Source organism: Periophthalmus magnuspinnatus, chromosome 23, assembly GCF_009829125.3.
Source record: "Periophthalmus magnuspinnatus isolate fPerMag1 chromosome 23, fPerMag1.2.pri, whole genome shotgun sequence".
In the NCBI taxonomy this organism is placed as follows: Eukaryota; Metazoa; Chordata; class Actinopteri; order Gobiiformes; family Gobiidae; genus Periophthalmus; species Periophthalmus magnuspinnatus.
Genome location: NC_047148.1, coordinates 20,439,242 through 20,460,023, shown reverse-complemented (window position 1 = coordinate 20,460,023; position 20,782 = coordinate 20,439,242). Strand labels below are relative to the sequence as shown.

The following is a 20,782-nucleotide window of genomic DNA, read 5'->3' as shown; positions in this document are numbered from 1 at the left end:
TGAGGTTAGGATTTGTTGTTCCATGGGGAAATAAAGCCTTGTGCTGAAAACCTTGAGACAAAAGGAAAAAAGCATCAAGTACTCCATAGTAGGGGACCAAGGTGATAAAAGTACTTGTGTTAAATCCAGTCATCTTTCCAGTCAGATTAAAATTAAAGAGTTATAAAAAAAACATTGTGCTGACTAACCATGATGCTATGTCAATCTTTCAACTGTGTAACTAACATGTTTCAGCCAGCAAAACGTAATGTTATTATTTATGAAGAGACCATAAGGATATTTGTGAACATCCACGTTGTGCGCAAATAATATCAAACGGACTACATTACCCATGATGCATTAGGGCATCACAACAAACGTGCTAACGCCGAACATCACAGAAAACAAGCCGGGCAGATAATTCTTACTGCGACATGAGGTGCCCACGATTGTTTACAGTTATATTAGACGAGTACACTCTGTTATTTTAACGCCTTTGCCCTTGTCTCGTTTTGAGTAAAGTCATTTGATCGTGTATCCTTCCTCGAGTGTTAGCGTTAGCGTTAGCCACGGTGCTTGCGGCCGTTAGCATGTAAGCTAAACTGTCATCTTAACGTCGCACAAAATGGATTTGCGTGTTTGTGAAGTGTGTGCGCGAAACATTATAACCACGGTCTTTTTCACACAGTTAAACGTGGCGTTATTAGGTTCTTCCTTCACAAATTGTTCATGAAGTGTAGCATCTCGAGCTGTGCACTGTCCCCATCTCGCACTATTACAGTCACATTGAAGTGAACAGGAGTCTAAATCAAGTGTCTTTGCAGTTATTTTCTATGAAAGGCACATAATGAATCTGTCACAGTGATCTGTGTTATGTCAGACAGTGTGTAATCTGTTCATATGCATATGCCTCGTGGAAATGGACAGATCCAGTGGAAAAGGCTGTTGGGGGTTGAATTCTGAAGAACTGGAAAATACAGTGTTAAACTAGTGATTTTACTGAAATTCAAACTGATCCTCAGTAGTTGCATGTCTTCTACAAGGACATTTTTATTCCTGAATACATGTTTTCACAGTCACCCAAAAACCTTTAATTTATTTAATTAAATAAATTTTGTTTTTTTGTTTTGTTTTTTCACCACAGGTGCTGATTTTGTTAGGCAGCTATGGCACCGGGCGATATGCTGCCAGACCATGCCAAACAAGTCAAGTCCAAGGAGAAGCGTTCTGGAAATAGAACTTCAAAAACAGAAAGTGAGACTGATGGCTCATTTGTCTTCGAGGCACATGAGGCCTGGAAGGACTTCCATAACTCCCTCAGGCATTTCTATGAAGTGGGGGAACTCTGTGATGTGACACTGAAGGTCAGTCTTGTTTTACACTAAGTATATTTACATTTACTTCTCAACTTTAAACTGTTGTTATGTTTTAGTAAAAATAAAATGTTTCTAATGTGTGCTAAATGCATGTAGAGTAAAAAAAGAAGCGCAGACCAACAGAATATCCAATCAGCAAACGCTATTCCTTTAATTATGTAACAAACTATTAAGAAATTGACCAAAATCACACATCGCAATACAGTTTACTTTACCATAGTTAGCTTAGCTCCTCTGTGCAGACACAACAATATACACAACAGCTTTTGTGGATCTGTTATGTATAAAGGTATGTTGAGATTTGCTGTGGTTTTTACTCATTTCATTTTTATAGGTTGGCAGCAGGTTGATCCCATGCCACAAACTAGTGCTTGCATGTGTGATTCCATACTTCAGGTATGTGTTGTTGTTTTTTGGTGGAAGGTGTTAAAGAAATCGTGTTCAGGTTTTTCTTTTTACTTTAGAGCCATGTTCTTGTCGGAGATGTCTGAGGCCAAGCAGGATTTGATAGAAATCAAAGATTTTGATGGTGACGCCATTCAGGACCTCGTACATTTTGCCTATTCCTCCAAGCTGACTTTAACAGTGGACAATGTGCAACCACTGCTGTATGCAGCATGTATACTTCATGTAAGTTCAAATCTAAATGTTGACTCCTTTATAGTTCTTATCTGTGTTATGAAAACATTCCATTACAGGTTTGTTCACATAGTATTGAAATTTGAAATATAATAATAATTAGTTAGTAACTTTAATTTACTTGACAGGTGGAGTTAGTTGCACGAGCATGTTGTGAGTACATGAAGGCCCATTTCCATCCGACAAACTGCCTTGCAGTTCGCACCTTTGCTGAGAGCCACAACCGTGTGGACTTGATGGACATGGCTGACCGTTATGCGTGTGAGCATTTCAAAGAGGTTGTGGAGTGTGAGGACTTTATTTCTGTTTCGCCACAGCACTTGCGCACTCTTCTCTCCTCCAATGATCTAAATATCCACTCAGAGACGCAGGTATACAATGCAGCTGTCAAGTGGCTTAAAGCCAACCCACAACATCACGAGGCCTGGCTGGACCAGATTATGTCTCAGGTCAGTAAGCCGAGGGGTGAATGTGTTTTCTTGTCTTTATTACACTATAAACTTTATTTATCTAGGAACTTGTTGCATATGTAAGCAGTTTTACAACCTCAGTATTTTCATGTCTTAGGTGCGCCTGCCATTGCTCTCTGTGGAGTTTCTAACAGGAACTGTGTCTAAAGATGAGATGATCAAAGGTAACCTAAGCTGTCGGGATCTTTTGGATGAAGCAAGGAACTACCACCTGCACATGAGCAACAATGTGGTGCCAGACTTTGAATACTCGGTCCGCACTGTGCCACGGAAGCACACTGCAGGTTGTTTTTACATATATCCAGACACACATGTAACATAAGCAGTGTTTTCTTAAGCAATTGAAGTCATACTATGAAATCCCATCAACTTCCACGTCCTAACAGTCTCTAAATGCCATTGTTTTACTCCTCAGGCGTTCTGTTCTGTGTCGGAGGTAGAGGAGGTTCTGGTGATCCATTTCGTAGTATTGAATGTTACTCTATTACCAAGAATAGTTGGTTTTTTGGTCCTGAGATGAACAGCAGGCGGCGACATGTGGGGGTCATTTCTGTAGGAGGTAAGTTGATTAGGGTAAAAAAAAATCACACAAATACAATTTTAATCTGTCATTAAGTTTTATTTTACAGGCAAGGTTTATGCTGTGGGTGGCCATGATGGTAATGAACATTTAGGGAACATGGAGGTGTTTGACCCCCTCACCAATAAGTGGATGATGAAAGCCTCTATGAACACCAAGAGGTACAGTATCAGAGTGTAGCCAAAGATGTTTGTTTACTTTTGGCACAGAGAGCGCCTGATGAGTGTCTTGTACAGGAGGGGGATTGCGCTGGCAGCACTTGGCGGTCCCATCTATGCTATTGGGGGTTTGAACGATAATTCCTGTTTTAACGACGTGGAGCGATATGACATTGAGGGTGATTGCTGGAGTTCTGTGGCTCCCATGAACACCCCTCGTGGTGGAGTGGGCTCTGTGGCTTTGGGGGTAAGCCTGAACTTTGTCATTAGTCTGTTTGGTACAACTGCTTTATGTAACAATGTGCCTTTTCCACAGAGCTATGTTTATGCAGTCGGGGGCAATGACGGTGTGGCATCACTGTCCAGTGTGGAGCGATTCGATCCCCACCTCAATAAATGGTCTGCAGTGAGCGAGATGGGCCAAAGGCGAGCCGGAAATGGAGTTAGCAAACTTAATGGATGTCTGTATGTAGTGGGTGAGTGAAGTTGCATAAAACTGCTGATCAAGAGAAACCTTCAGTTTGTAGATGTCAAGTTACTAATTTGTTTTTATTACAGAGCTGAAACTGTCCAGTCATTCAGTGCAAAACATGAGTCGTAACTAGAAAGGTGGAATGTTGTGTGTGATTTTACACTACAGGGCTTGCTTTAAAAATTAAAAACTTACCAGTGTTATTGTACATTATGTAAACTATAGGGAAATATTTCAAGCTATTTTTGTTGAAATGTTTTATTATTATAATTTTAATAATGTACATATTTAATCGTTGGTATCACATTACAAGACACTTCAACTGAATTGCCATTTTTCCATAAATGACGAAATGTCCTTTGTTTTTATTTGCTCAGGTGGATTTGATGATAACTCGCCCCTGAGCTCTGTTGAACGCTTTGACCCTCGAATGCACCGCTGGGAGTTTGTGTCTGAGCTTACCACTCCTCGGGGGGGTGTTGGAGTCGCCACTGTGATGGGAAGAGTGTTTGCGGTGGGAGGGCACAACGGCAACATATACCTGAACACAGTGGAGGCGTTTGAACCCCGGATGAACAGGTCAGGAGACAAATGAATAACATGAATTAACACTAACTAGGACTAAAAGTGGCTTTGTGTCTAGATGGGAACTGGTGGGCTCGGTGTCTCATTGTCGAGCCGGTGCCGGAGTGGCTGTATGTTCCTCCCATGTGAGTCAGATCAGGGACGTGGGCCAGGGCTCCAGCAACGTGGCCAACTGCATGTGAGAATCCCCCAGGTGAAGCACAGCTGTCACATCTAACTCTTGCACAAGCACAAGCCACAGCACATAGAGTGACTAATGCTAAAGGCCTGTTCATAAAAATGAAAATATATATACTATATATAAGTGCACACAGAAAAGGTAATTGTACATAAATCGTGTGAACACATCCTAAACTGTTGCTGGTGGTGTTTTACAATCTGTTGTGTACTATTACGTACTGTATTTGTCATGTGTGGCTGCTATACGTCATTTTGACTTGAGGGAAAGGCAAATGTGAATGGCCTTTATGTTTCTAATGTAAAAAGTGCTCTGTTTCATCAGAACACATCATGCTGAAAATTCAAGACTTCTACAGTTTAAGGTTCATGTGTAAATTTGATACCATGTTTTAGCCATATATTGCCTCACTAATTTATTCTTTGTTTTTTATTGGCTTTGAGAATTTTGTTACATTTTGACCATCATTTTGATGGAACTATCATTATACTGTCTGTTAAACAGAAAGTTTATTCAAACTGCTGCCGCTGCGTTCTCAATTACATAAAGAGGCATAATGATTGTACAGTAAAGGACTGAATAAAGCAATATATGTGGCAGCGTTCAAACCCAATCCAGAGAGAGTTCTTCTTCAGACTTGTGTGGGACGATAGCTGGGCTGTCCTCAATCTTAATCAGACTGCTTTTTGATATCTCTGCCAATGCTTCTGTTCTATTTTAATAATGGACTCTTTGTATATAATTGATGTATGTCTTAGTCTTTAATATTCATATTCATGCTGTGTGCACTATTTTTCTAGAAAATGTAGACGTGACATCTGGGTATATTTTTGTCTTCAATAGAAAACTAAACTATGATGAAAACTGTCGATGTAAGTTTGTCACATTGTGATGATTTGCATTGACTGACTGCTTAAATAAATGGTATGTGCAGTTTATATAGTGAGATAAACATGATTCAGTGAACTGCACTGAATTCTTGTGCGAAATATTGTGTGTCTCATTTTACAATAAGACTAATGTTGATGCAAAACGGTTTTGTAGATTGTAGCTGTTTTATATTGTATCTATGACATATACTTATTCTTTCCCTTGACTGCTTCCACATTTTGTCATTTTCATTGTATTGGTATAATAAAGTAATTTATAAGCTGTTTACTGGTTTACATTTCTGTGACCCACAAACTTTTTAGGATCATGCATAGTTCATTTTCAATGTTTTCATTCTGGTTGGACTAATTCACCTGCAGAACTTTGCAGGTAAATTAACTTTGTACTTTGAATTAAGACACATCACACCTTTAAAGCTGATTTGTTGGATTATAAACCATAATTGTTTTCAAATCTGCAGTTATTGTTTTGGTAGTCCCTAATATAAAGCGGCAATGAGGAACTTTTATTGGCATTTTACAAGTTTTTATTACAACAAAGTTGAACTTTGGAAACACTGTAGTCATTTGACCATTTAAAAAATACATCTGTTATAACAAAATACTACATATTTGAAAATTATTAAAACACATTACACTGTTAGAAATTTGAAGATTTGTAACACTCATTTTATTTTGAAGTTAACGTTCATTAGAGAAATCTATTTTCTTTTTTTACTCTAATAAAAGTAACTCTAATTTCTGTATGAATAAACATATAAAATTACACATTTTAATAAATTGATTAAAACCTTTATCAACGTAAAGCAGTTTATGTAACAATCGTTTGTCCCGTAATCCCAGGTCAGTTGTGTCATTAGTGTTTTACAGGTTGTGGACTTTGGACAGATGCTGAAAAGTGGTGACCGCAGCAGCTGATGCTCAGAACTCAGGACCAGGCTCATCTTAGTCACGTCTCAGGTGCTTCTCTCCCTGTGATCTGCCATTTCTCAACAGCAGTACTTTTTTTTTACTTTTACTTTTTTAGTGGTCGTCCCAGTTTGTGCCAGGCTGGGGTGAAATAACAAATATAAGTGTAGAATGTGCTGAGGAGCGTCTTCCACTGATGAGTAAAAATGAACAGGAAAACTGCTGTGCGTCTGTTCAGTCTGGCTGCTCTTTGGGCCAGCGGTAGGTCTCACTTTTAACTATTCTATTATGACAGTTTGACTTTTCTTGTGCAAATACTGTGGGTGTGGGGACTCATATACTCAGTACTGTATTCTCCTGAGGTATTTCATGTTTGTAGTGTTATATTTAGCTGTGGCAATAATGTTTGTAGTATTTTATAATGTTATATAGATTTAGATTATTTAAGATTTTAGATTTTATATACATATTTGCTGTGGGTGTTTCCAATAACATAAACTTAACATGTGATTCTGAGCTTGTTAAACAGTTGAAGTCAAACATTACCAGGCGTTTTAAGACACTTTTATGATTATGAAGAACTGTCTCTCAAATTAACAATGAAAACAATGAGAATTACGTATTTCATATTTTATTTTGAGCTTGTGTCCTGTTCCAAGGCCCATAATAAGATGTTTTCTGTGTTATTTTTCCAGCCCATGGAGTGTGTCGCACAGGCTGGAGGGAGTATGAGAGTAAATGTTACTTCTTTTCCACTGAAACAAAGTCATGGGCAGAGGCTAATAATATCTGTCAGCGGCAGCACTCTCACCTCATGAGCATTCTGGACATCCATGAGAGGGTCAGATTATCATTAAACTCATCCTTTACGTTATCTAAAATCATCTTTTAAATGTTTATATGTGTGACTGGCTTTTAAAACTCCAAATTAAAAAGGAGAAGCTCAATATTTGTAAATGTTTCTTTATTTATTTAGCTTTGGGTAAGGACACAGGTGGGCACTGAGATTTACTGGATCGGCCTCACGGATCAGATCACAGAAGGAGTTTGGGAGTGGACCGACGGCAGCACTTTTCTTCCATATCTCGCGTACGTCTGCAGTCTTAAGCTTCACTGACATTAAGTTTAAAGTTATACTCAAAGTGCTCTGGTTGTAGATACTGGAGGCAGGGCCAACCTGACAACTGGAACGACAACGAGGACTGTGGCCAAGTTGTGGGAGAGAGTAACGGACAATGGAATGATGAGAACTGCGACGCAAAGAGGAGATATATCTGTAAATATATTGAAGGTAAACAAAAAACTTTCATTTTTAAAGGCTACAATTACATATTGCTATAATAATTTTAATCTTTTTGTTCGCTGCGCTTCAGAAAACCCTGTTCCCCGGTGTGATCAGGCCAGTGGCTGGTTCTCATATGGCTCTAACTGCTACAAACTAAAAGCCGACACAAGAAAGAGCTGGGCAGAGGCGAGACATGATTGTTTGGAGGATGGATCTGATCTGGTGTCCATCATGTCTGTGGAGGAAGAGCAGTATGTAGTGGGCAGACTGGACCCCTCCTACACTGATCTCTGGATAGGACTGTCCACTCTGGTGAGGAGGCTGCTCTAGTTTATACATTTGTGTTTAACATGTTTATATCACATTTCTTTGTGTCGGTTTGCAGAAGTGCAACAAGATCTCATGTCAAGTTGAAGCAGGAAACACACAGTTTGCCTGGTCAGATGCTCAAGCTTTGTCGTTTCAAAACTGGGGTGAGAATGAACCTTCTCCGTAAGTAAACATGTCTAATTCAAATATAGTATAGGTCTTTTATATATAATAAAATCATTGAAAAAGCTGTGTTCTTTGCAGAGATCCTCAAGTAGGTTCATGTGCGGCCATCATCAAAGATCCATCAGAGGAGTACGGCAAATGGAGGTCACACGTGTGTCGCTATGAGCGTCCCTACATGTGCAAACGACCGCTGAACAGTAAGCACTTTGGCTATTTTAATTTTCCAAACGTTGTTTTGTTGATTTGGATTCATATTTGTTTGTCTACAGCCCTCTGTCCTCCTGGGTGGCTGAGTTTCAATGGCAGCTGTTACTGGTTGGTCAGTAACATCAACCTTCTGACAACCTGGCATGAAGCGTTCAGAGCGTGCACGGACGTGGGGGCCCACCTGCTCATAATAAACAGGTCACTTTTGATGGAGTTTTATTATTACCCCTGTTTTTACTCGTCTGTCTTGAAAGATCATGTCTGTACCAAATTAATTTTATTTAAAACAATTATTATTTATCTGAGAATATATTTTATGCCTCAGTTGCTTTAAACATTTTTTTATTTTATTTTATTTTATTATTTTATTTTTATTATTTTTATTTTATTTTATTTTATTTTATTTTATTTTATTTTATTTTATTTTATTTTATTTTATTTTATTTTATTTTATTTTATTTTATTTATTTATTTATTTATTTATTTATTTATTTATTTATTTATTTATTTATTTATTTATTTATTTATTTATTTATTTATTTATTTATTTATTTATTTATTTATTTATTTATTTATTTATTTATTTATGTTTTTTTATTTTTTATTTTGGATAGCGCTTTAAGAGGCATTGTCACTTTTTCAAGGGGGTCCTCATGCTTTTATCAGATAATAAAATATGCGGTACAGAACAGTAATACAATGTGCAATTTCTGTTTTTAGCCAAGAGGAGCAGTACTTTATCAATGGAAAACTCCCAGACTTTCACCACGTTGACATCCCAGACATTTGGATTGGTTTATCAGGTATCCTAAAATAATAAAATCATTTAATGTCAAGACTGAATAGTGACTAATGACATATTAATTTACTGCCAAACAGATATGTACCAAGACGGAGATTTTAAATGGGTGGATAAAAATACTTTTGCCTTCTCAAACTTTGCTCCTGGTTTCCCTAAAAACACTGAACACTTTTGGGACTGTGGCCAAATATACACAGGTTTGAAATGACTGACGCTTGTCGTTAATGTGGTAGTAGGTTTTTGGCATTATACAGAAAAAGTTAAGAAATCAACTACTTTTTATTGTAGGGAATTATAATGGCAAATGGGAAACAACCAACTGCTTCAAGAGTCTGGGCTACATCTGTGAACTGACGGGAGGACAGAACCCCAAACCACCGCCGCCTCCAGGTACAAGCGTCAAAGGAAATATTTGTTCACGTGAATTCGTTTTAACCTGATGTTTTCTTGTTGTTTAGATTCACACTGTGACGCTGGGTATCTTTTGTACGAGGACTTCTGTTATCAGTTTGAGACGGACCAAGTGATGAACTGGCACGAGGCCGAGAATCACTGCACCAAGGAGCAGGCGCATCTGGTCAGCATCCGTGGAGAGGAGGAGCTAGGTTTTATAACAGGTGTGAACTAAATACTCTTACATAGACTGTGTAAAGCGATTAGACGCACACCTGACGCTACGTTTGTACGCAGCTCATATGCCAGCGGAAGCCTGGACTGGCCTCAATGACATCAATATTGAAAATCAGTTCGTTTACACTGATGGAACTCCAGCTGTAAGTCGCTTATGACATCGATTGCGCGGCTTTTATTGCTCAACAACATACGCGTGACTTAAATCTGTCTTCTGCCGCAGGATTTTCTTCCGTGGGCCCCGGATCAACCAGACAATTGGCAGAATAACGAGGACTGTGTGCACATTAGAGGAATGAACCACCACGAGCCCGGGAAACTCAACGATGATTTCTGCACAGCCACTAAAAACTTCATCTGCAAAAAAGGTCCTTCTTTTGCCATTTTGTTCGGTTACTAATTGTCTGTTTTGGTTTGTTAACATGCATTTTATAAACATTAGCTAAGGGACAAGGACCTCCTCCGCAGCCTCCAACGTCTGGACCAGGTTAACTTGATCTTTAAGTGTAAATTCTGCCGTCACGTGAGCATAAGTGTGACATGTTGTTGTTTTTGTTTTTTTAGGATGGAATGAGAAGTGTGGCTCCTGGACGGCCGACCCTTTTAATGACTTCTGTTACTTGTTTAACTTCTTTTCTCTGCGGACGTGGGCAGAAGCTCGAGCCGATTGTTTAAACCAGGGAGCGGATCTCGTCAGTATCACAGATCCTGCAGAACAGAGCCTGATACAAGGTGTGTTTTTATAAATACTCTGATCTGTTATTCGAAGATGTGGCGGACAACAAAGTCACTATGTATGAACATGTGAATTAAATTAGTTTGTATGTTTTTAGTCCTAACCTTGGAGAAAACAGACGCACTTCTATCAACAGCGAGAGACAATGTTTTGCTTGCTTTTTTTATTAGATTTTATTTTGTTATAGGTATTATCCAGCGAAGTCCAACTGGGATTTCCCTGTGGATGGGAGGTCATGACTCTATCACTGAAGGAGGCTGGGAGTGGACTGATGGCTCACCTTTCAGATACATCCGCTGGAATACAGGTTCATAGAAAAAAGTGCAGTCTGTCCGGTGTTTAATAAATATATCAACACACATTGTATTTAGAGATCGACCGATATGGGTTTTTTTATGGCCAATGCTTAAACTTTAGACTTCAGAGAGACAAGATGGCCGATAAGCTCTGCAGATATTTTTTGGGCTGATGTATAAGGCCAATTTTGATTATTTTCTCCAAATTTTGTCATTTAAATTTACTACAAACCTACCCCAATCCCTTTTTTTTTACCACAACCCTATAAGAGACCTGTGTAGTCATGTTTTCTGTTCGCATTTAAAGATTTCTGTGTATTTTTATGGCAGCAGATCGACCAAAACAACATATTTCCCTCTGTGGGAGATTTAAGGAGTTCTATCTCTAATTGTTTTACGTATATTTGGTCTGAACCAGGCAACCCCGATGACTATTACGGAGAGGACTGCCTGTCTATTCTTATAAACAATGGCTACTGGAATGACGACAACTGTGAATACAAAAGAGGATACATATGCAAGAAGAGAGGTGAAATGTCTTTTAAACAGTCAAATAAAAGCAAAACACTGCCGCACTTACGCTGTTTTCTCCTTTAGGAAGAACACCTGAGCCTCCTCCACCCCACGAAGGTACTGAATATTTACTATTTGTAGTATTTATATATGTTAAGATAATGACAAATGATAGACACGAGTTTTTTTATCTGTCCTCAACTGGTTAATCTGTTACGAAACCCAATTGATCTTCAAATATGTATTGCAGTATTGCAGCTATATATCCCAATTAACAAGGATTTGATGTTTTGTTTAAATATTGTGTTTGGCTTTAGGTTTTATGACAGCTCTGGTTTGCCAAGATTCCTCTGCTGTTCTCCACTGCCCTCTCGAGAGCGTGATTAACATCCAGTCAGCTTTTTACGGACGAAGGAACAGTGAGACTTGTCCTCACATGGGTTCTTCTGACGGTGAGGAACTGTTTTTTTATTCTTTTTTTCAGTGCGTAACCTCAGAGCGATTAACTATACGAGGCTTTTGTGCAGGTACTTGCACCGTGGAGGGAGTGCTGCCTCACTACAGGAAGCTTTGCGACAACCACGGCTTCTGCTTTGCATATGCCCATGTGGATCCGGACCCTTGCCCCACAGTTTCCAAATACCTGGAGATCACGTACAGCTGTGAACAGAAAGGTCAGTGTTAGGACTTCATTTCTGTAGATTCATACAAATTAAAATCAATTTGTATGTTTCTTCAGTGTGTCTACATGGCCTCGGTGTTGAAGATGGCAACGTCTCAAACGCGCAGCTCTCAGCATCCTCCTCCGTGGGCTTTAACACTCCAGATAAAGCTCGTTTGAATGGAAACTCATGTTGGATGCCTTCAGGAAACCGTACGTTGTGTCCTTAAAAGTCGCATTTATTGCATTTTTTCTTACTCATACTTGGCTCTTCCTCATTTCGCCTTTTACAGCATCATCAAATTGGATTCAAGTTAATCTGGGACAGGCAAAAAAAGTAACAGGGATTGTAATTCAGGGTTGCCCCCAAAAAGATCACTGGGTCACTAAGTTTAAAATCCAGCACAGTATGGATGGAGTGACCTGGAAAAACTACATTGAAGATGGAGAGGTGTGGCTGTATAAACCCACTCGCTTTCTGTATATGCACTGTTTTATTTAAAATGTTGGTCTTGTTCTCAGTTCTTCCCAGGCTCTACAGACAGAAACACACCTGACACTCAGCTTCTGGGGTCTCCAGTGTCAGCACAATACATCCGCATCTGGCCCCTGGAATACAGCGGGCAAGCAGGCCTTCGCTTCGACGTCTTAGGATGCACACCTGATTGTAAGAAAACTGTATATTCTTGATCTAAGGACAATGTTTGAGGTCTTTCAATCTTTTCTTTTCAACAGATGCGATCACCTGTGCCAACAAGCCCAACTTTAATTTTGCCAATGATAGAATAAAGTAAGAGGAATGTTTTTTTTTTGTTTTTTTTAAGATGTTTTGTATTAAAGCACTCACACTAACAAACAGACTTTTCTTTTAGTGTTCACTGTCCTGCTGCCTGTGCAAGGTCAGACTACCTGGTTTATGGTACTACAGTGTATCGTGGTGTATGTGCCTCTTTCTATACATAATAAATCATTAATTGCATATGTGGTTAATGTTGAACAGTGTTATAATTATAATTGTTTTGATATTCCAGGACTCAAACATCTGTGCAGCAGCCATTCATGCTGGAGTGATTGTTGACGACATTGGGGGGGATTGCACTTTACTGAAAGCTCCAGGACAAAGTTTTTATCCAGGTTCAACTAAGCATGGCATTACCTCTCGGCAGTAAGTCGAGTTTTTGACTTATTTATTTCATTTATATTTATTTTGATATCTAAACACTGCCTGTCTTTGCAGATATAATGGCAACTATGCAGTCTCTTACACATTTGCTGACGGAGGTAAGTTTGATTGGTGCGTGTCCTGCTTCGTTGTAGATGTGCATTTTTATTGCATGTGCCGATACTGTTCCAGAGCTGAGGTGTCCGGGAACGGATTGGTACGAATTTGGAGATTTTTGCTACAAACCGTATGTAGACAAAAAAACCTGGCATGCAGCCCAGGACAGCTGCAGGAAAGCAGGGGCTGAACTTGTATCCATCCTCTCAATGAAGGAGCAGAGCTGGTTGGAAAGTTACCTCTATCTGGGTAAGGCTGAGTGGGCATTACTGGTCTTTAGATAATGAAAAAGCCAGGTGTTTTTTTTTAAATATTTTTACATTTTCCTTACAGAGACCAGTGATGTGTGGACGGGGCTGAATGACCTCATGTACACTGGTTACTTCATGTGGTCTGACAGACATTTAGTCTCCTTTACCTACTGGGCTCCAGGGGAACCAAATAACCATGATGGATTTACTGAAGACTGTGTTGAAATGTTACACACTGTGAGTCATCTGGCAACGTTTTATTCATCCCGTCAGTACATTTGTTACAGCATTTCTAACATATCTTAATTCCATGGATAGACTGGTCGATGGAATGATGTTTCTTGCACAGAGCTTAACACTTACATTTGCAAAATGCCCAAAGCACATTATCCTCTGCCGTCGGCTCAGCCCACAGTATATGGATGTCCTCAGGTACAGAGCTGCGTGCATATATGACTTTGACATACTGACTGAGTATTAATCTCAAATGTGTATGTAATTTCAGGGCTGGAATGCATATGGTTACTCCTGCTACTGGATGGAGGAAACACCTAGAACCTGGGAACATGCTAAAGCGTTTTGTAAAGATCAGGGCAGCTTCTTGGTTCATATTGGAGACATGTGAGTTTAGACACAGAGTACAAGTAAAATAAATGATAAATGAGCTATAACAAAAGTTCCAAATATAACTACAGTTGTATTTCATCCCTACATCTACTGACCACAAAAGAATAGTGCTGAAAGCATTGAGTCACTGCTCATGTCCTAAAGCAGTGGCTCAGTGCGTTCAACACTGCCCTCTGGTGGTCAGTAAATGAAATAGAACTCTTTTTATAGATTTCAATGAGAATGCAAACATTTATTATATAATATAAAATGTGTGTGTTGTTTTGACAGTTACGAGCAGTCCCACTTCACAGTACTGCTCTCAGGTAGGACTGACTTCTGGTGGATTGGTCTTCGAGCTCGAGGTGGAGCAACAGGTGGAGTCGATTACCTTTGGGACAATGGAGCACCCCTCACCTTTACCCACTGGGACAGAAACCAACCAGGTACAAGCTTCATATTGCAGGTTAACAAAGACTGATGTGTTCAAATACAAACGGTACAATACTGTGCTCTTCTGCAGACAGTGGAGATGGCACCTGTGTGGCCATGACTTCAGGTCAGATCGGTGGCTTTTGGGATGATAAACAGTGCTCAGAAACATTCCCTTTTATTTGTGAGAAAGCACGACCTGATATCACTCCACCCACTAAGGCCCCAACACCCCCACCTTCACAGGGCTGTGCAGACGGATGGACTGCTCTGGCCCACTTTAGGAACTGTTATAAGGTACTTTTATAACTCGAGTAGTGTTACACTGTGAGAGCAAACAAAATTATAACCTTTTATCTATGAAAATATATATAAACATGATTGCAATTCGTCACTTTACTCAGTGGCATTGTTTTAATAAGAATTAGGTTTTTTAAAATTGATTTTGATTTCATTAAAATAAGATGTGTTGCATAAAATGTAGTGCAGATGTAGTCAAATTTCTTCAAATTTTAGTATTCAAGTAAAAACAGTTTCTTCCAAATTATATTACTCAAGAAAAACAACAAAGTAATCCAAGTTATTTTTCTTCAAATTATTTCTTCAAATATTCAAATTGTTTCATATTGTCAACAATAAAACTTTTGTTACTTGTAAGTAAGAGTACAGTTACATTATAAAATGTATTCATCGAGGTGGGAGTAAAAGTTGGTGTCTGAAAACTACTCCATGTGGTAAATTTTAAAGAAAGGCACAACCCACCTCTGTTCAACACGTGAGCCTCTTATCTTAGCACACACATTACATTTGGACAAATTAATACATTTCTACATAATCAAATTTACAAACACGTGTATTGAATTCACTTTTGTATTTTTGGTTGTATTTCTTCATATTCCCTACACTGATATTATTTTCTCTTATGTTTAAGTTGTTCCATAAAGTTGAATGGTCCCAAAAGAAGAGCTGGCAGGCAGCGTCTGAAGACTGTATTTCAAGAGGAGCAAATCTGGTCAGTATCCACAACCAGGAAGAGGAGGAGTTTTTATCAGAGTACAGCAAAGCCACCAGCAAGTGGATAGGTCTGAAGAACAACCCTGTAGAAGGAGGTACATTTGACCAGTGATAAGAATGAGCCACACTATTAATGGAGTTTAATGTTCATGGTTTTAATACATACACATAAACCAGGCTACTCCTGGAGTGATGGCTCTCCTCTGTCCCACACTAACTGGGGTCATGGGGAGCCTAATAACCACGAGGGCCGGGAGGACTGTGTTGAGATGGTGAGCAGCACCAACGGGACCTTTTCCTGGTGGAATGACCTGAACTGTGACGCTCATCAGGACTGGATCTGTATGATTGCAAAAGGAAAGACGCCCGTTTTACCCCCAGTACCTCCTCCTCCAGTACCAGGTACACTATGATTATATCCAACCTGTCAACCTTCTTTTTAACTCAACTGAAAAATGTGTTGTTAATATTATTGTATGAACAGCCCCTGATTGTGGCACTAACCCTGGATGGAGGAAGAACAACAACATCTGTTACTACTACAATGACACTGATGTTGTGGACTTCCACACTGCGATGCTCCGCTGCTACGCTGAGAAAGCAGCTTTGGTTTCAATTCTTAACAAAGATGAACAGGCTTATGTCAACACTATGGTAATTTATCTTTGGGCAAATAAAAGGTTTATTTTTCGTTTGGTAAAGAGCATTTAACTCATGTTATGTTACAGGTGGGTACGGGAAACGTTGCCGCGGCCTGGATCGGAATGAGAATGTTTGGTATTGCAAATGGACAGTATAAGTAAGCCATGTTTTTCATTCTTCTTTCCACTTTGCTTTTATTCTGCTGTATGCATAATCAAACGACTCTTCTTTCAACAGGTGGGTGGATCTTTCCCCAGTGACTTATACCCACTGGTCCCCTGGAGAACCAAACAATGCAAATGGGGAAGAACAGTGTGTTCAGATGAACAGGCACCAGGGTATCTGCCTTTTACATAAAACTACATATGTTGTAAAAAATAAATAAATAAATAATAATGATAAAAAATAGGGTGATATTAAGGAATGTAAATGTTCTATTGATATGTTTACTGCACAGGTGGGTGGAATGATGCCAACTGTGGTCGAATGGGAGGATATGTCTGTAAAAAGTTCCCTGGAGACCATCACACCCCTCCCCCACCAACACAGCCCTGGGAAGGCAACTGTCCAGCAGGTGATTTTTCCACAATAAATACTTCACTTCTAAACTATGTTCTTGGAGAATTTCTGTGTATCACTTGGAATGATATTGTTATAACTGTATAAACTGTTTTCCAGGTTGGCTACGCTTCAACAACAAGTGCTTTTTGTTTAAAGGCAAAAAGGACGACATTAAAGCCAATTGGTCCTACGCACGAAGTTGGTGCAAAGAGCAAGGAGCAGAGCTGGCCGTGATTGACAGCCAGTATGAGAATGGTGTGTATACTGAAACAGACAGTTGGGTTTAATGACAATAAAAGTGCAGAGTATATTTTGAATTTTGTCCTCTAGACTTTGTCTCAAGTTACCTGAGGGATTTGCAACGTCCCACATGGATTGGCCTGTCTGATCTTCTGGTAGAAAACCAGTATGCCTGGAGTGATGGGGTCAGCCCTGTCCTGTACACAAACTGGAATGATAAAGAGCCCAACAACGCGGGAGGAGCGGTGAGGACTCATAAATCAAAATGACTGGACCTTGCGTTTTATGTAAATGTTCTCAGATGAGATTTCCTAATTTCAATCTGTAATATTATATTCAATAGGAGCACTGTGTGTCAATGATTCACAACCACTTAGTTAGTGGAAAGTGGAATGATGATGGCTGTCACAAGGAACAGAGTTTTGTCTGTTCCAGAAAGAAATGTTAGTAACAATCCAAACATCTCCCCCTAAAATGTCTTTTCACAATTGTTCAGTTTCACCTCTTTTTGTCTTTAGCAAGCAGCATCAACCCTCCACCCCCCACACACAGCCCATGTCCATCTGGGTACATCTCTTGGTACTTAAATTGCTACAAATTGGTAGAAGAAGCAGCCACCTGGGACGCAGCTCAGACAGCATGTGCCAAGGCAGGAGGCAACCTGGCCAGCATTGACATGAGCTACGACCAGGCCTTTGTGGCTGGAGTTGTGCTCCAGGGAAAAGCTGATGCCTGGATTGGACTGAAACGCAAGGTACAAAGTAAAAAACCCACCCACCTACAGTGAGAAATGAGGGGGAATATCATTTTATCAGGCAGTTGGAAAAACAAATAGACTTACATTTGAATTTTGATTAAAAGTGATTTTAAAATGTTTTTTTTTTCTACTTCCAGTAACACCAAAATGAATGAATGAATGAATATGTGTATGCATGTCTGTGTGTATATGTGTGTATGTCTATGTGTGCGTGTGTTTTTGCATTTTTTAAAGTTCTGATATATAAAACTTAAATAACACAAAGACAAACAACTATTTAAACACACAATCTCAAGACAAACATAAACCTAAACTATGTTCTCGTTGACGACAGAAATACGATGTTAATGTAACGCTTTGCTCTGCAGGGAGACGGCTCGTACATGTGGACAGACGGATGGCCGGTTTTCTTCACACAGTGGGGACCAGGTGAACCCAGTAACTTAGAGGGCGAGGGCTGTGTGAGCATGCACGCTTCATATTTCTTTCATGGAACGTGGAATGACACCAAGTGCAGTGATCCCAAGCCTTACATCTGCAAGATTTCTAAAGGTAAAAGTTCAGGCACCATTAACAATTCACAAAGTCACTGCGGTAACTATATTGTTCAATTTGGTTTACCAGAGAGCCCCCCTCCCACTCCTGCTCCTGGAAGTGGAAAGTGCTTGCATGGATTTGAGCCTTATGGACGTTACTGTTACTTTGTTTACAACGGTCCAAAGGGTTACTCCTGGCCAGACTCGAGACACTACTGTCAGGCAATTAAGGGCGACTTGGTATCGCTCCACAGCCGAGCAGATGTTGAGTTTGTGAGGAACCTGAACTACACCAAAGAGCACAACATCTGGATTGGACTCACAAGGGACCAAAACTGTAAGCCCACCCATGTACATTACTATTCAGACTGTTTACTTACTGTTATTTATATATATATTTTATACAATGTAGTTGGTTGGGCCTGGACTGATAAGACTTCTGTGGGATTCTTCAACTGGGCTCAGAACGAACCCAATGATGCGTTTCACCCCGGGGAGGTGGCAGAGGAGAACTGTGTGGAGATGTATCCCGACGGCCACTGGAACGACAACAAGTGCCTCCTACAGAAAGGATTTGCCTGCCGCCACCGCCAATGTAAAATGAGAATAATAATGTCTTACGCTCACAATGCTCTTTACAGGCTCAGAAAAGTGCCACACTGTAGACATTCATTCACTCCAAACTTGATAAGCTGCTATAGTAAACACAGCAGGCCTGGGGCAGACTGACAGGAGCGAGATTGACCATTTGTGTCATCGGTCCCCCCAGACGATCACTCACGCACACACCACATCAAACAAGGAAATGTGGGTCAAAGACACAACGATCCACTGGCCCTCGGGTTGGGAACCAGTGCTCTGATCACAGCCGCCACTGTCGCGTACTGTGGAGGACCTTTACTATTACTACAACTCCATAAATAATTATCTACGTCACAATATATCTGAAAACTACAGTATTACTAGAGTATTTTAAAGTTGTTTTTTTTGGCTCGTCACATCAGATTAACTTGACTTTATCCTTCAGAAAGTTTGATTTGTAAAACTGGTCACAGACTAGAGTAATGGTTTTCAGTTCAACAGTGTTAATGAAAGTGACTTAAGCATTTTGAATAATTGTAAAATGTTTTTTTCTCACAGTAATCGTAACACAACAAATTGATTTTGACTTTTTTGCAGTCTTTATAACAGATGATGATGGACATCCTATTTTTCCCACTGATGTCCCAGGTGGCAACGGTAAGTACAAATGTAAAAACACATTTTAGTTTTTTATTTTACACGTGTTAAGCTGTATTTTGTCTCTGTAGACGGTGCGATAATCGCTGGTGCAGTCATTGGAGCAATGATATTTGTCTGCCTGATTGGAGGATTTCTGTATTTTGCACTTCATGTTCGTGGATATAGATTAAGCAATTTACGCCTGCCAACAAAAACAGCCACACATACTGAAAAGGTGGATGTGGTAAGTTACATCTACTCGTGTATTTGGAAAAATAAAACATGTTTTGTGTTACTGATCGTGTTTTCCTTTTGCAGCCTGCATTTGCCAATCCCAACTTTGCAGATGAGTCGGATACTTAGATCTACACTTTGACATATATTTTATGATAAATGTGGGTTATGTTTTAAAAATCTTTTGTATATTGTTTTGTAAAGTTTAAAATATGTGCAATACAAATGTACAAAATGCACAAAAACAAATGTGATTCTTAAGAATAAAAAAATGATCATTTATTCTTTTATTCAGCCTTTTTCACGGCAACATAAAAACTCAATATATGTCACAAAAAACAATATTGTCTTCAAGGTAATTATTACAAACAAATGTCATTTGTAAACTTGTCGTAAATTCATAAATAAATTGCTACCAATCTGTTGGAAAACAAGAACTGAGAACATGAAATGACAAATGATAGGACAGTCAGATTTTCTTTGGCCGTCGTAAATTCTGATCCAGTATCTACAAATAAAATGCTCCCATTTTTCCAGGCACCAGTGTACACATTCATTAAATAAAATATCACTTCATTGATGTGAGAAAAGAAAGTCAGCCCTGAAGTCCAGGACAACCCTGCTGATGTCTTTAAATCATGTACAGAAAAAATAAACAGTGCAGTTCAGTAAGTTACTCATTCAAGTGACCACACAACCACAGACCTAAATGAGCAAAGACAGAGCAAAAACAAGCCAAAGAATGTCAGTGGCAGGTTAGAGACATGACAAAGACACCTACCTAATGTGCAAAACATGAAATTACTAGTGCAAAATTACTCTTGTACATCAACAGACTCCTACAGCACAAAAGAGAAACAGCAAATGTCAGAAACAGTGAACTGTGTTTCTGATACTGCACTTATACTGCACAAGGTCTGCCCCAGACCTTACATGAATTCATTTTCCAGTGTGTATTCATAGATATTATTGATGTTTGGTGCAAAATTATACAGTAAAACTGAGCAGATTGATTCGTGTGTAATTCAGCCTTAAATGGGCTGAAGAAACACAATCTCACACATTTTTGTACTTTGAGAAATAAAAACAAAAAAATTGAAAAATATTGAGAACAATGGAAAAATCAAAATACAGCCTTTTCTCTTGCA

At 39.3% G+C, this 20,782-nt stretch overlaps 2 protein-coding genes across 2 annotated transcripts; both read left to right on the top strand.

Moving 5' to 3' along the window:
• Positions 1 to 333: 333 nt before the first annotated feature.
• Positions 334 to 5,291, top strand: klhl8 (kelch-like family member 8). Its single transcript, XM_033989961.2, has 12 exons — positions 334 to 418; positions 1,124 to 1,343; positions 1,690 to 1,751; positions 1,820 to 1,985; positions 2,123 to 2,443; positions 2,562 to 2,748; positions 2,880 to 3,023; positions 3,094 to 3,205; positions 3,281 to 3,449; positions 3,519 to 3,678; positions 4,052 to 4,253; positions 4,318 to 5,291. Exons 2-12 carry the CDS (start codon positions 1,146 to 1,148, stop codon positions 4,439 to 4,441), a joined length of 1,845 nt encoding a protein of 614 aa, XP_033845852.1. The 5' UTR covers positions 334 to 418; positions 1,124 to 1,145; the 3' UTR covers positions 4,442 to 5,291.
• Positions 5,292 to 6,354: 1,063 nt separating this feature from the next.
• LOC117392074 (macrophage mannose receptor 1) lies at positions 6,355 to 19,916 on the top strand. Its single transcript, XM_033990054.2, has 50 exons — positions 6,355 to 6,497; positions 6,932 to 7,077; positions 7,213 to 7,325; positions 7,394 to 7,527; positions 7,610 to 7,833; positions 7,907 to 8,013; positions 8,095 to 8,213; positions 8,286 to 8,421; positions 8,944 to 9,026; positions 9,103 to 9,222; positions 9,314 to 9,415; positions 9,484 to 9,642; positions 9,716 to 9,798; positions 9,879 to 10,023; positions 10,098 to 10,142; positions 10,220 to 10,387; positions 10,579 to 10,698; positions 11,106 to 11,216; positions 11,285 to 11,317; positions 11,518 to 11,652; positions 11,728 to 11,874; positions 11,940 to 12,074; positions 12,155 to 12,312; positions 12,384 to 12,528; positions 12,597 to 12,651; positions 12,734 to 12,800; positions 12,893 to 13,026; positions 13,099 to 13,142; positions 13,216 to 13,389; positions 13,474 to 13,628; positions 13,710 to 13,823; positions 13,897 to 14,012; positions 14,289 to 14,443; positions 14,521 to 14,726; positions 15,361 to 15,538; positions 15,621 to 15,845; positions 15,928 to 16,097; positions 16,172 to 16,242; positions 16,323 to 16,423; positions 16,543 to 16,659; positions 16,764 to 16,901; positions 16,977 to 17,131; positions 17,230 to 17,329; positions 17,405 to 17,640; positions 18,012 to 18,195; positions 18,268 to 18,516; positions 18,592 to 18,774; positions 19,359 to 19,418; positions 19,490 to 19,644; positions 19,719 to 19,916. The coding sequence occupies exons 1-50, from the start codon at positions 6,443 to 6,445 to the stop codon at positions 19,761 to 19,763; spliced, it is 6,510 nt and encodes a 2,169-aa protein (XP_033845945.1). The 5' UTR covers positions 6,355 to 6,442; the 3' UTR covers positions 19,764 to 19,916.
• Positions 19,917 to 20,782: the final 866 nt, after the last annotated feature.

What these genes read in the sequence shown, in the direction of transcription:
- klhl8 (XM_033989961.2), top strand. Translation starts at nt 1,146, where the DNA reads ATGGCACCGGGCGATATGCTGCCAGACCATGCCAAACAAGTCAAGTCC. An exon ending in ATGCAGCATGTATACTTCAT is followed by an intron (nt 1,986 to 2,122) that starts GTAAGTTCAAAT and finishes TTTACTTGACAG; the next exon opens with GTGGAGTTAGTTGCACGAGC. An exon ending in TGGATGTCTGTATGTAGTGG is followed by an intron (nt 3,679 to 4,051) that starts GTGAGTGAAGTT and finishes TTATTTGCTCAG; the next exon opens with GTGGATTTGATGATAACTCG.
- LOC117392074 (XM_033990054.2), top strand. Translation starts at nt 6,443, where the DNA reads ATGAACAGGAAAACTGCTGTGCGTCTGTTCAGTCTGGCTGCTCTTTGG. An exon ending in GGTGAGAATGAACCTTCTCC is followed by an intron (nt 8,014 to 8,094) that starts GTAAGTAAACAT and finishes TGTTCTTTGCAG; the next exon opens with AGATCCTCAAGTAGGTTCAT. An exon ending in CCAACAACGCGGGAGGAGCG is followed by an intron (nt 17,132 to 17,229) that starts GTGAGGACTCAT and finishes TATATTCAATAG; the next exon opens with GAGCACTGTGTGTCAATGAT.